Source organism: Drosophila biarmipes, chromosome 3R (assembly GCF_025231255.1).
Source record: "Drosophila biarmipes strain raj3 chromosome 3R, RU_DBia_V1.1, whole genome shotgun sequence".
NCBI lineage: Eukaryota > Metazoa > Arthropoda > Insecta > Diptera > Drosophilidae > Drosophila > Drosophila biarmipes.
The window spans coordinates 4,686,660-4,701,215 of NC_066616.1; the positions used below are offsets into that span (position 1 = coordinate 4,686,660).

A 14,556-nucleotide genomic window follows, 5' to 3' on the forward strand; every position below is an offset into this window, starting at 1 on the left:
TCTTAAGCCCGCAAGGTAAAGACGCAGACATTGGTTTTTTTATGGTAAAATCAATGCGATTTTATAATTTATTCGTTTAAGACTAATATCTTAATTCGAGAAAGCTAAATTTACTAAAGTTTCTATTTATTTATTACAATAGCGTGCTCTTAATGCATAAAGCGAAAACAACTAGCCTTATTTTATTGGTATATCACATACAATTTAATGCTTATATGCTATTATTAACATTCCAAGTCTCCTAGGTCCGGCACATCTTGCATTCTCACTATTGATTAGAAGGGGCTAGTCTAATGAAAACATCACAGTTTTAGTCAAACTAAATTCAAGAAATTCTTTTTTATTAAAAGTGGCTGAAAATTTTAAAAATTAATGTGGCACTGCAGAATTTATGCTACGAAAAAGCTATTTCCAAAAGCCAATTCAGCTACACCTTGAGCGGAGACTTATGGCTCCCAAAAGTGTGGATGAGTTGGTTTTTGTGGAGGAAAGGATGTCGTGTCCTGGTCCTGCCTTTGCACCCAAAAAACCCACCCAAAGATTTTCCTGCTTAAAGCGTGTATGTACAAATAGGTCCGTAGTCCGTCGGTCTAACTAACTAGTTACAAGATACCCTGAGGACATGCATCCTTTCTACTCCTTAAACTCTGGCTTAAAGCTAAACTCCGCCGTGGGCTGCTGGACTCCAACTCCGTTTGCCGCCGCTGCCGCCGCCGCTGCTGCCGAAGCGGCGCTAAGTGCTGCGAGGTTCCCGAGCATGGAAGGGTTTTGGGTCATTCCGGGATAGAGGTTCTGGTAGAAGAGCGGATTCTGCAGCTGGAAGAGGGCCATCAGGTGGGTGAGTTGGAAGTTGGGGGCCGTGGGATCCACTCCAGGAGCAGCGGTTGCGGGAAGCAGACCGGGAAACAGGCCGTTGGTCAGCGGGAGCAAAGGCGTAGTTGGCTGGGATTGGGGCTGCAGCAGGGCAGGATTGCTGGTATCGTCCACGACCTTGAGGCGCTTGGCATCCTGCTGAGCATCGGCGGGCAGTTGCTGCAATGAGAGAAGAACAATATATTTAATTAATAATATCTAGGAATCTGATTTCTATACTTACAATTTTCTTTGGCGGCCTGCCGCGTTTGCGGGACAGGAAATGCTCGGCGGAGAGGGAGGAGAGCGGAGTGGAGGCGTTGCTGCTACAAACGGAGTGGCTGACTTGGGGTTGGCTTGTGCCAATGGACTGCTGCTGCTGGGGTGCGGCATCCAGGGAGGACTCCTCCACGTCCTGCTTGACCTTGAACTGCTGGTAGGCCTGCTCGCCGTCCTGACGATCGTGCTTCCGCTTGTGGCTGATCATCTGGCTGCTGGAGTGCAGGATGTAGTCGCAGCCCTCGCGGACGCAGTGGATGTGGTTGCACACGGTGGAGAACTTGCAGGCCTCGAAGGGACACGTCTCGGTCTTCAGGATCTTCTTGAAGCCATCCATCTTCAGCTGGTGGTCCTTCAGATGGTAGGTCTTGTGTTTGTCTAAGGAAGACATGTTATTATGTTATTATTATTAGAGTAGTTAAATGAAAATACAATGTAGACGTTGCGCAGAATTCGTTATATAGAACCCATCAAGACTTCTATAGCTGCCTCGAATATCTCTTTTTTCTATCTTAATCATTATAGGTGTTTCAAGTAGACTTACCCATATCAGCCTTGTTCTTGAAGGTGTGGTTGCAGCCATCGCGACAGCAGTGGTAGTGCGAGATCTTCTTGCCAAAGAAGGGGCAGTCCTCGATGCGGCAGTTCTCGTGCGCCCGGAAGCGCCGGAAGCCCTCGTTGACGATCTCGGAGTCCTTGCGGTGGAAGTTGGCGTGCATCTGGACGTCGCTGGTGCTCACGTACACCTTCGGGCAGTGCTCGTAGACGCAGTGGTAGTGGGTCTGCTTCCAGTTGTAGGCACAGCCCTCGCCGTAGGCCGGAGCACAGTCGTCCGCCGAGGAGAAGCGAGCGAAGCCCAGCTTGAGGCTCTCCTTGCGCTTCTTGTGCCACTTGAGGTGCCGGATGATGTCGTCCTTCTTGCTCAGGATCTTGCCCTGGCAGGGCTCCTCGTGGCAGTGGAAGTGCTCCCGCAGGTTCTCCTGCCGGCAAAGGCTGTTCTCGCACTCCAGGTAGGAGGACACCTTGCGCAGGTTCTTCAGGACCTCCTCGTTCTGGAGCAGTGCGTCCAGGCCGCTGGCTGCCGAGAGGCTGACAAGGCTCTTGCTCTGCTCGCTGGAAGGGGGGGTCAGCAGGGAGGTGGTCTGGGTCTGTTGGAGGGGGGTGTTGGGGGTCAGTTCGCTTTCGACGGGCGTGTGGTACGATGAGTCGGCCGGCTGCTTGACGGGCGTGTACTGCAAAGAGGGGCAAGAGGGGGAGAACTTTATAGCACATACTGGAATGCATCTGTGGGGCCAGTATCAGACTGCCTGGTGCCCACAGCTGGGCAGCGATCGAGCATCTAGGGAACCCACGCGTTGCCGACACAGCTGTTTGTTTTCTATGGAATCGCGATCTTTCTGTTTACCCCCACACTCGAAGCTCTAAAATCACGGATTGTTTCATGTAAGTCTCTCAAATTACAGCAACAGAGCGTGGGATATTCCCAAAAAAGTGAAAACAAATCAAAATAGGGGAAAATTGAGAGCTTTGGGAATTGGAAAATGTTTATTTCCAAGTTAAATGATATTTAAGATGGGTAAAAGTTTGATGGACCTCTTTGACCTTCACTTATTTTTGGGGAAAGGCAAGTTTTGAAACAGGGACATGACGAACTTGTTATCTTGAGTTTAAGATAGCTTCACAGATCACTTACCATGCTGGGTGAGTCAAGGCTGTCGGAGGTTGACTCCAGCGGATGGACGCCCGACAGGAGCAGCTTCTCGGAGCTGGCGTTGGTGTGGGCCGAGGAGCTGCAGCTGTTGAGGCTGGACAGCGGCTTGTCATCGTCCTCGTCGTCGGCGGAGTCCTGCTCAAACTTGATCGTGACCGCCGAAAGGTTGCCGGCAGTTGCTCCTGCGGAGGTCGCTGGGGTGGCTGCCTTCTCGATTGGCGTGGATGTCACTGTGGAGGATTGCAGAAAGTTATTTGTGGTAAACTGCTCGGAGCTGGCTAGTTGGCCCAGCAGCAACTGGTGTTGCGGCGGGTCCAGCTTTCCCAAGGAGCTGGGGGTGTGGGTGGGGGTTAGTAGGAGGTTGGAGGTGGTCAGCAAATGCTGCTGCTGCTGCTGTTGCTGTAGCATGTACTGCGTCAGCGGCGGCAGGGTGTTGAGCAACATTTGGCTCACCAGGTTGTGGGTGGGGTTGTTGTTAGGTGTGGTGTTGGGTGTGGGTGTTGCTGCCGTAGCGCCTGTATATTGTTGTGGTTGAAAAGCAATTAAATTACTATTGGGACTACAACTACGGCTACTACTACTGTTGGTGTTTTGCGAGCTAATGCGTTTGTGCGTTCTTGTCTTGAGGTGGTCTTGCTGTGGCTGTTGCAGTTGCGATTGCTGCTGCTGATGTTGCTGCTGCTCGTGCTGCTGCTGCAGGCAAGTGCTGCTCGAGATATCCTCGTTCTGGGTGTAGGTGTATCCAGCCAGCGGCTGCTGCTGCTGCTGCTGCAGTTGCTGCTGCTGCAGTTGCTGCTGCTGCTGCTGCTTCATCAAGTTCATCATGTAGAGCTGCATTATGAACTCCATTTGATTCGCCATGTTTGCGAAGCACTTTCTGGGTATTTTCGGCGCGGCACAAGGATATCTTTTAGTTTTTAAAAATTCTTCAAGATTTCTTCTTTTCAGATTTTCAGTGGGTCACAGCACAGAACACAGCACGAGTTTCTCGACTTCGATCGACTTTTCTTGCACGGCGCCTCAGCGATCCTCAAAGTTCGGCTGCGAGGCTCAAACTGTTTCAACTCTTTTGCGGCCTCCAGCTAATATAGCAAAAATTGCGCAAATCCAAGTTCGAACTGCAACCCTCTCGCGTCTCTTAAAAAACCGATCTCGCTGGCTCTCGGCTCTCTTAAAAAACGGATAAACTGAGAAGTTGGTGGTGGCTCGGCTTCAACCCCTAGTTTTTTAGCGACCCTTCGTAGGAAAATGCTCTGGGAAAACTCGGCTTGTTTTCGGCTGGTTTCCGTTTTTTCGTTCGCTTTTCCTCGACCAATAAAATGCCTGCGTTCATGTAAATTTATCTAGAAAAGAGAGTTTTTTAGGTAAAAAATGTCACAGAATGCGAGAGAGGAGTGCGTATTTGTGAAGGAATCTCCCTTGGCCAACATTTGGCAGAAAAGGATGGCAGGAGATAGAAGAGCACGGATCAGCAGAGGAATTTTATCAGATTTCTCAGACAAATTTCAGAAGATTTTTGCAAGTACATAGCTGAATTTCGGAGACTAACTATTCATAATCGTACTTTGTTTTTATTATAATATTATCACATTACATTTTATTAAATATTTAGTTATTTTTATACATTTTAAAATAAAAAGGATTAAGTGAAAAAATTGTATTTTACTTAAGTATTGTGTTTTGCATTTTAAAAATGTTAAATTTGTAGTTAAGACTTTAAACTCTTACAGAGAAGTCTATACGTAGGGTAGTCTTGTTTTGAAATGGCCGTTATAAAAAAGAAACTTCTTTAAAACGTCTTAACGATTTTCTCACACTAGAAATTGGGGTCCCAATCTTATTTGCTTATTTCCATAAATATAATCAAACCTTAGCCTGTACAAAATACAGAATCCGCATCCTTGTTCTTTTTTCTATCGCATCTCTATGCAAATTGTCTGCACAAACTACGGCAAAATTGGGAATTGAAATGATTTCGAGGAATTGGCGCGGTTGCGACTTGAAACTGGAGCAGCTGCCTGCCGTTCTCGAAATAATCGAATAAAATCCATTCAAATGCAAAAAATAAAAACCCAAATTTCCAAATTAAAATTACAATCGAGCAAAAAATCTGCATTACAATCGTGCAAAAAAACACAATTAAAAATGCCAAAATTTCATAGACCCATTGCAAAAAAATTAGCATATAAAAAACGTTTGCAGAACTGCTGAGCGTGAGCAAACCCTTAAAGCATTTTCCATTTGACGGAGGCGACATGTAACATCCGCTGCGCAGGAGCGCCTAGTCCCTTGCGGATTGTAATTTGCATAAATTATTGCTGCAAAATATTGGCACGCAGAGCTATTTGCATAATTTTGGCACATCAGCCCGGGGCGAGAGCGGGCGATCGGGTAGGAAGCTCGACATCCGGATCACCAGCTCGAACAGCCAGTGTTATGCAAATGGACCTGCACTTCCGTCGGGGAGGAGGGTTACGGTAAGGATTCGGGTTCGCCGATCGACTGCGCACGCGCGCAACCTGGAAATTTATGCAAATCAGCCAGGAAATCCCCCGAACGTCGAACAAATCGATTGGCGAGGGGCGGAGGCTGAGGTACGATTGATTTTGAATTTGCATTTTGAATTCAGCTCGGAACTGGGGCGGCAAGGTGAAGGGAGAGGAAAGCCTAAGATCAGCCCAGGACATGGTTTGTCACTTGGTTGGCGAATCGGGAATGAAGTGGATTTACCAATTGTTGCCATAATTGAGTGACATGGATAACGCAGAGAGACTAGCCCATGCACGCAGCTATTGATTACAGAAAAGGTCCCATGCCACACGGAAAATGGCAACTGAAAGTGAAATCTGCATGAAAATGCGAACAAAAGCCCATAGATTTCGTATCCGTAGCCTGGGTCTGGGCTTGTTTTATTTCCCTGTTCGTAGTTTTATACTGCTTTTATGCTTTTGCATTAGCCCGGTGAATTTACATACGGCAGTTTCATATTCAGTTACGAATGTTTCGAAATAGAAAACTTTTGTTAGTCGCCTTTGTTGAGTGTTGTTCTGCTGGCCCGGTTGATTGGAGTTGGCGCGGGATAGCCCGGTACTCGGAGGATCCTGCCATTGCAATCCCATGAAGCGACAATTATTATTTCAAACCAAGCCCCCAATTAGCATTACACTGGCAAATCAATTAGCCAAGTGAAGGGCATGTTACAGAGCGAAAATCGCTCAAAAAGAGTTTATGGTACTTTAATTGCCACTGAACTTCGTCCTGATTCAAGTATACTCGTACAGTGCGCAGGAACACTTTACCGAGCTATCTGTGATGTCATCAACGTGAGAAAATCCCTGAGAACAATTTGAACGAGGAAGCATCTCCATCTATCTCCCTAATTACGCCAATTGCCTGTGGCACTTCGATTCCTTTGTCCTTTCCCAGTTTTCACGATTTATGCTAAAAAGTAAACAGAAACGTTTGAATATTCAATCCGGAGAGCGCTTCAGTGGGCATGCACACCCTATTTACCTATTCCCTATTCTTCGAGATAAGGAATATTTTCCGTACTTTCCTCCTTTTTGTGAGGCTTTGTTTTGGGATGCGTAGAGCCACAGATTTATTGCCTAAGCCAGTAGGGTTTTTGAACTTCTACCCCCGGGGCCCAACGAAATCTTATTCCACAGATCGATGATATTTCAATATATTCATTGCCAATTCTCGCTCTTTGTTTGTGTAACACTGCTGACCCCTGACGAAGGTATCCCGGGCTGCTGTCCCTTTTGCATAAATCTTGCCTATCAATGACCACAGCCAATGCTAATAGGATCTTCATTTGCCAGCGTTTTGTCGACACCTCTTGAGGTCCTCGGGCCGGCCTCTTAGGGATGCAGCGGATGGACAATGGATGAGGATGAAGTCACTGCAGTGACAATGCAAATGTGATAAGTATTTGAGAAGGCAGTTGGGCATCTCGGACTGACCAACCCCGCGATGGACACGCGCCCGAGCAATCTCAATTGCTTAGAGCTGGTCAAGAACGAGTTTCGGGATGGACCCAAAGGGTAAACGATTAAAGGGTTGTCAAACGGTCATTCCAGGGGTCAGTTCGGCACGCGTCGTCCAGGGGCACTGACCTAAGACTCGTTTCTACATCCATTAAGGGGATATCTGAAGAAACTCAACTTTAAACAAACAGTTTTTTTCCTACTTAGTTTAGCGAATTAAATATTTCCAAATATATTATTATTTATCCGAAAAGTTGTCCTTCCACTTTAAGCTTAAAGCTAACAATTATATACATCTTGTGGTATTTAATTATTCTTTCAATTTAAAAGTAACTTTGATAAAAAAGGGATGTGGTTCCTTTGGAGAAATATAAAATAACGCATTTTATTTATATTCAGGCTAAGAGTTTCACGGAACATCTTAAGTGAAAGAAGATGAACGTAATGTTTTGCATTTTCTTTGTAGGACGTTGATCTATTGTCCCTGCTCGATTCCCATGAAAAGTTCGCCGGGAATTCCTTGGGAAATGTCCGTTAATTGGAGAACACGGGTTCAACAAAATGGCTGACCTCCGGCCACAGAGCTTCCCAAACGGGACAGGACCTCTGAGGACATGCCGGGAACAAAGTAGAAAGATAATTTGAATGCATGACCGCAAGGGAACCCTTTGAACCCGGTCGCCATTGTCCCACCGGCCGCCACGCTCGCCACCCCAAGGTTGGCATTAGGAATGGGAACAGGATCAGGGCGAGACACCCAATATCCAGCCTCTAACGCAGCATCGCTTCACTGCTTCCAGGCTGACCAGATCCGGCTATGGACCGCCATATGGCTCGTATATCCTGCAAGGGTTTCATCCTTTCAACCTTTTTTTGCCTCGCCGCGCTGTCGAAATTTTCTTCGCGGCCTTCCCGAAAATTAATGCCAATGTCCAAACCGGTTTCCTTGTGATTTTCACTTTTGATTCGTGGTCGCGAGTCCGGTCCGGTTTTCGGGCCAGGGCGGTCCTTCCTGCGACCCTTCAACCCTTTTGTTGTTTTCCCGGACCGCTTCCGAAAGGATGCGCAAAAGCGAATAAAATTGCAGCTTTCGGCTTCATTGTATTTGGGCCTGACCCGAAGGACAGGGATTAGATGAGAAATCTTTTCTCAACTTTTTTGTGTGAAGATCCTTGACGGGATTCTCAAGGAATAACCGTTACAATAAGCGAGGTGGGAAATGGGACGGACCAGGCAAGATGGCGCTGCATCACCCGAGCCACTGACCACCTCAATTAGTCCCCGTTCACCACGCGTCCAGAAGGATGGTCATCCTGCAAGATGACCACCGTTGACCCTTCCGAGAAACCTGTTTGACCACTCAATAAGAAACCCATTATCCTTTGAGGACCCGCACACGCGCTGCCCATTGGTCAGCACACCTCCACAGATAATCTTCGACTTTTCACTCGTGTCGCCATTGTTCATGGATATCCACACGTGACCACTTGTACTGTGAGTGGACTGAAATAAATCTCAAGTCTGCTCAGGTATCAGCCAATTTATTAGCATGAAGCCATCAGCGTGCATTAGCCAAGGGTCAGTAATCTTGCAAAAGCGAAGGAAATCACTAAGATACTCGAGTGATGAAAATCTTCAGGATAAGACGAGGGTAGAAGTTGAAACTCTGATATATCTTAGGCAATAAATCTGTGGCTCTACGCATCCCAAAACAAAGCCTCACAAAAAGGAGGAAAGTACGGAAAATATTCCTTATCTCGAAGAATAGGGAATAGATAAATAGGGTGTGCATGCCCACTGAAGCGCTCTCCGGATTGAATATTCAAACGTTTCTGTTTACTTTTTAGCATAAATCGTGAAAACTGGGAAAGGACAAAGGAAGCGAAGTGCCACAGGCAATTGGCGTAATTAGGGAGATAGATGGAGATGCTTCCTCGTTCAAATTGTTCTCAGGGATTTTCTCACGTTGTATATACTTGAATCAGGACGAAGTTCAGTGTCAATTAAACTACCATAAACTCTTTTTGAGCGATTCTCGCTCTGTAACGTGCCCTTCACTTGGCTAATTGATTTGCCAGTGTAATGCTAATTGCGGGGCTTGGTTTGAAATAATAATTGTCGCTTCATGGGATTGCAATGGCAGGATCCTCCGAGTACCGGGCTATCCCGCGCCAACTCCAATCAACCGGGCCAGCAGAACAACACTCAACAAAGGCGACTAACAAAAGTTTTCTATTTCGAAACATTCGTAACTGAATATGAAACTGCCGTATGTAAATTCACCGGGCTAATGCAAAAGCATAAAAGCAGTATAAAACTACGAACAGGGAAATAAAACAAGCCCAGACCCAGGCTACGGATACGAAATCTATGGGCTTTTGTTCGCATTTTCATGCAGATTTCACTTTCAGTTGCCATTTTCCGTGTGGCATGGGACCTTTTCTGTAATCAATAGCTGCGTGCATGGGCTAGTCTCTCTGCGTTATCCATGTCACTCAATTATGGCAACAATTGGTAAATCCACTTCATTCCCGATTCGCCAACCAAGTGACAAACCATGTCCTGGGCTGATCTTAGGCTTTCCTCTCCCTTCACCTTGCCGCCCCAGTTCCGAGCTGAATTCAAAATGCAAATTCAAAATCAATCGTACCTCAGCCTCCGCCCCTCGCCAATCGATTTGTTCGACGTTCGGGGGATTTCCTGGCTGATTTGCATAAATTTCCAGGTTGCGCGCGTGCGCAGTCGATCTGAAGTCCCGAATCTGTAACCAAACCCTCCTCCCCGCCTTAAGTGCAGGTCCATTTGCATAACCCTGTGCCCCGAATCCTGGGTCCTCGTTCGAGTTGCCTGCCTCAGTGGAAAAGTCGCCTGTGCCAAAATTATGCAAATATCTGGTAAATGCGTTTTAGGCATCAGGTCTCTCCACATGGTGAAAATTTGCATAATTTAATAATGATATTAGCCTTTGGAGGGTTGCAAGCAAATAGTCGTTATTTTTTGCCGGCAGCTGATTTACCCGATTGATTTAATGAACTTTTGCACATTTTTGCAGGCAAAAAGGTAATGGAAACTCAGGCTCAAGATTTTCACGCTTTTTATTGGAAAGAAAAGGAAAAACTTGGCAATAATTTATCAACAATATGTTCCCTTTCAGCAGCTGTCCGAGTTGATTGATGATTGTTATGAGTTTCCTTAAGTTGTCTCCAAGATTGCCCAAAAATCATTAGCGATGACTCAAGTTACAGATCGCAGAGAGTTCTCACGCAATTTTCAGGATTTTCGAAGATTAAAAAGTTTTTTGGGAGGGTTAGCCCCGAAACTAATGACAATATTAAAATTAATGAAACCTGGCGATGTCATAGGATACTTTTCTTGGCATCCTGCAAATATTTACCCTTTTCTCCACGAAATGTAGCCTAAATGTGCGAAATCTAGGTAAGAGATTTGGCAATTTCTCTAATTGCAGGGAAAGGGGTTCGTTTTTCAAGGACTTTCTTTAAAGTTTCGTTTTTCGCATTTTTTGCAACCCCTAGCGAATGTCCTTTCACTGCGAAACCAAGCCACGGGGTCAGCTGCCAAAGTTCCCTGAACTCTGGAGCGCGAAAAGCAGGAAAACAGAGAGTTCGAAATGGAAAAGAAAAACCGAAAGGAGAAATATGGAATTATAATCTTATTACATCGTCACAACAAACGGCGCAGCATCGGAGCCCCCTCCTCGGATTGTTATCCTTTGGGCGTCCTTCGATCGTCTTCAGCTGCCTCCCGGGTTTGCCTGAAAGGATGCCAGGCAACTGCGCACCGGCCGGAGATATGCCGTCCTGGATTCGCTTCCTTGCAGCACAATCCTTTCAGACACACACCACACGGCACACACAATGTGACGTGTCCTTACAAAAAGGATTACGCAGCATGCTTAGACAAATGCTTCGGAGGGAACATCTTGTTATGTGTTCAGCATCATCATCATCGCAGCGCCATAGGCTTGAGGGTGGATTCCCGATACTCGATTGCTTTCCTCGCATCCTTTTTTTTTTTGGCATTTTCCGTCCCAATTCCGACCTCGTTTTGTGGAAAACACTCCGACGCAGTTGTGGTTTTGTTCGAGTTTCGGTTTTGGCAGTTGCGCAATGAGGCGAACAACGCCAACACACTTCCAGGGAACAGGATCGGGGTATCATGATCAAAGCACGTTTGCAGCTTGGTTAGGTTTCCATTGTCAACAACTGGGCGGTCCCGACCCCATCCCCGAGCAGAGGGAAAATCGGAGAGTGCGGAAAAGGATTGGAATAACAGTAAAACATACGTAACTGGGGACTTTAGTTGCATCAATTATGGGAAAGTACAGCTGATTTACTCCAGCAAGAAATGACCTACTTTAAAAACCGGCTTAAACTATAATACAAGAAAAAGCGCTTAGTCTGTGGACCACTTTTCCAGAGCTGTTTTTAGCGATATAAGTGTTTATGGGCGTTAGACTTGGCGTCAATAAAACATGCATAAGAGGCTCTAGGATCTATAACCCTTAAACTAGTTTTCTAACTTTTATAGTTCTACAGGTAGATCGTTTCGGCTAGTGATCCTGATCGAGCCACAGGGCGGTTATGAGACAGGTCCTCCCACGTTAAAATAAGTAAAAGGAAATGTCCTGATATATAACTATATACAAATTCGTATATTCAAAGGCTTTCCAATGCTACTGAATAAATTCTACTTATATGCCTAAGCAAGTTATTTTTAATATAAATATTAGGAAGGTAGAATTGACCGATGAACCGACGTTCATCACCTTCAACTGCTTAATATGCTGACTAGCTGTCCGACCTGCACATGTCAACACAACTCATTAAGTTGCAATCAGTGTTTCACCCTCCGACTTCCGATTCTCTAAGCTAATGACTTGCAAATTTTATGCAAATTGGGTGTCGAAATGAAGGCGTTGAAGGGGCACGACCCAAGACTGTCACGTAATATGACAATTAAATCGGTCACCTTACTCCCTCCGAAAACTTTGGCTAGCCAACCATTCTTAAATACCAAGAAACCCATCTTAGGGATATGTGAAAACGGTTTAACTTAGGTATTATTTAGTATAGAGGTAGCCCAAGTAAATAGCGTTGTCCCAGTTTTGATTAATATTTGTTTGGACAGTCAAGAGGAAGAATTGCCCAGGGGGAAACCCACCCTGGATGCGTCTATTCTTTGGACTTGCCATTTTCTGCAAGGAAAATTAAAGAAAAATAGGAAGAGCGGAAAGGCTGAGGGAAAAGGTAAAATCGCAGAGCAGCCAGGCATGAAGACACTTTTGCCACAGCTTAGCTCATGGGGCAGGGTCAGGGTCCATTAGGTTAAATGATATTGATGATGATCGCAGCCGATCAGCTGGCGCTATTTCTGCCAGCTGGGGGGTTGATTTCGCCCGAGATCCGCCGTTTTTATTGCCTCCTGCCTGGGAAACTTCTCACATTTTCACACAAAAAACTATTGAGCTGTTTGCGTTGGCCGTGGTCCGAGTCCTGGTAATAGAGCAATTAACAGGATTACGTATGCAGGGCCACGTCGGCTATGTTGACAGTTGGCTGGCCAGGGGTCAAGTTGCGCCGGTCATTTGCCACTCATTCGCTCATTTGGACAGGGGGCAGGGGATGGCCCTGGTCAATTCAGCTATTCCAGGCCGCATTTCAACGAATGTGTCCCTGCAACGCGATCCTTTAAATCCTCGCGCTGATTGATGGATTTTCTCCTTAGCCCGAGACCATCGATCAACGGGCCAAGGGTCGCCCAGCCCAAGGAGAAAGTTTCGAATTTCCGGACAAGAAAATTCACCCAAAAAAGGATACTTTCTACGGCAATCCTTTTCCAGCGGAAATCGAATGACAAATGCCAGCCTAATGACGTCAGCTGCTGCAGATTTATGTGAAAGTTCCCTCGCGGATCTTCTTGCGAAAAGGGTTACCCTTTCCCCACCCCAAATGCAAAAACGGAAAAGTGTTTTACGGTTTTCTGCCTGTCTGAGCAAAGGGATTCCTGCACTCGAGACTCTTGCGAAAAAGGGAAACCTGCATCCTGCATCCTTCCTTCATTTGCCTGAGCTGCTCCGGGAATTCGTTGCACAATCCTTTATTGTACTTTTCTGCGAGCACTGTTGCCATTTCCCGGACATTCGATACTGCAAATTGCATAAACACGGAGCATGGGAAATTAATAAATTTATTGGAGGGCGAAAAGGGTTTAGGGGTCGCTAAAATTAAATTTTGCATTCATAGATGGCCGAGATTTGAGGCTGGGAAAATCGGAGCGCAGGACTGCGGAAATTGATTGTTTGTATATAGAACATATACATATATTTATCCACGAATCAGAACACGTTGATCCAAGGAAAAAGCAACTAAAATGTTCTTGTGAAAATGTTTTTATTATTTTAAATCTTTATCCTTCAAAACATAATCGGCCTTTCCTTCAGAAATGTAATTTAAAATCAACAACCATCTACGAGTACTTTGGAATCATAAAATTTGCTGCATGTATATCTCCATCTCGTTCGCACTTCCTTAAACTTAGGAACTTACCTAGTAACTTCTAACTTGTTTTACTGTCAGAACGTGTTTTCAATACCAATTACTCAAAAATAAAGATTTTGTGAAGTCTGCACGCGTATATGTATTTCAAAATCCGCGACTGTTTTATTATTCATTTTATTTCTGGCTAAAAACCTAATAAGCATCTTGTCCTAATAAAGTAAATTTGACACTTGATTCGAAATAATAAAGTAACAAGCTGTATTACCATAGACTGATCAGATAAATATTTTCTACACTTAAACATGTCCTTAAATACACAAAATGGTGGCCAATCAAAGTGATAAAATATGCATGCACCTTATCGGGCAGCAGCTCGCCTCATTTCCAAACCATATAATTTGCACATTACCAATCGACTTTGCGCATCGCATGTTTATGGTACGTAAATATGCCCCTCATGAATATTTAATTTGATTCAATTGAGTTGCCCACAAGACGTCTCCTGCTGCCGAAGGAGTGCCCGCCCCAAGACAAGACTATCGGCACTTGAGGAGAATTAACATTTAGCACGGTTAATGCCAAACAACAGAACATCAAATTTAAATCAAGGGCTTGTCAAGGGCGATCTCTGTAACCCGTTGGCTCCGGTGGTGCATCCGGGAAATTTGCATAACATTGGCACAAGTCAGAAATGTGCTGAGAGCCCCTCGCTGCTCGCCGCTTTTCCGGGACACCAGCTTAATTGAAAATGCCAAAATTATGCAAATCAGCGCTAAAATTCAGATGTGCATCATTTGGGTTACGCTTGTCGGCTTGGGTGCTGCGGAAAATTCGCAAGCGGGGGAATGGGTTCGGGAAATTTGTGCAACGCCATTTGCAGTTCATTACTTACGCTCTCTGAATAAAATTAATATGTATAATATGCATGGCATATAGTTTTTATTTTAATTTTGTTAAGCGAAGTAGATTGCAATCAGTGTGGGAAACGTTTGAAAAGGTTCCGAAAATGCGAAATGAATATCAAGGAAGGCCTGGGATTGCCAGTATTCGTATACCATATTTTATATTGTTACTTATTTATGCACAATGCTTCACACATGGGCTTTAACACTTGTGTTAAATGCGCAAAATGCTCAGACTAAGGTATAACAGATTCTTCATCGATTCCCTTCAATTGGCTACCTAACCATTTTATGAAGATCATTTA

The 14,556-nt window shown here is 45.2% G+C and overlaps 1 protein-coding gene across 2 annotated transcripts; it reads right to left on the bottom strand.

Annotated features, from left to right (window-relative positions):
* Positions 1 to 29: 29 nt before the first annotated feature.
* LOC108027211 (transcription factor castor) lies at positions 30 to 3,878 on the bottom strand. Of its 2 annotated transcripts, XM_017098534.3 has the most exons (5): positions 3,394 to 3,878; positions 2,825 to 3,072; positions 1,676 to 2,363; positions 1,097 to 1,509; positions 31 to 1,032 (listed from the first exon to the last, which is right to left on the bottom strand). In XM_017098534.3, exons 1-5 carry the CDS (start codon positions 3,701 to 3,703, stop codon positions 634 to 636), a joined length of 2,058 nt encoding a protein of 685 aa, XP_016954023.3. In that variant the 5' UTR covers positions 3,704 to 3,878; the 3' UTR covers positions 31 to 633. The 2 variants fall into 2 exon arrangements, with proteins under 2 accessions (XP_016954022.3, XP_016954023.3); XM_017098533.3 differs by having other exon boundaries at positions 30 to 1,032; positions 2,825 to 3,878.
* Between the last annotated feature and the right edge of the window lie 10,678 nt (positions 3,879 to 14,556).

What these genes read in the sequence shown, in the direction of transcription:
- LOC108027211 (XM_017098533.3), bottom strand. Translation starts at nt 3,703, where the DNA reads ATGGCGAATCAAATGGAGTTCATAATGCAGCTCTACATGATGAACTTG. An exon ending in GCCTTGACTCACCCAGCATG is followed by an intron (nt 2,364 to 2,824) that starts GTAAGTGATCTG and finishes CCCTCTTTGCAG; the next exon opens with TACACGCCCGTCAAGCAGCC. An exon ending in CAAGAACAAGGCTGATATGG is followed by an intron (nt 1,510 to 1,675) that starts GTAAGTCTACTT and finishes TGTCTTCCTTAG; the next exon opens with ACAAACACAAGACCTACCAT.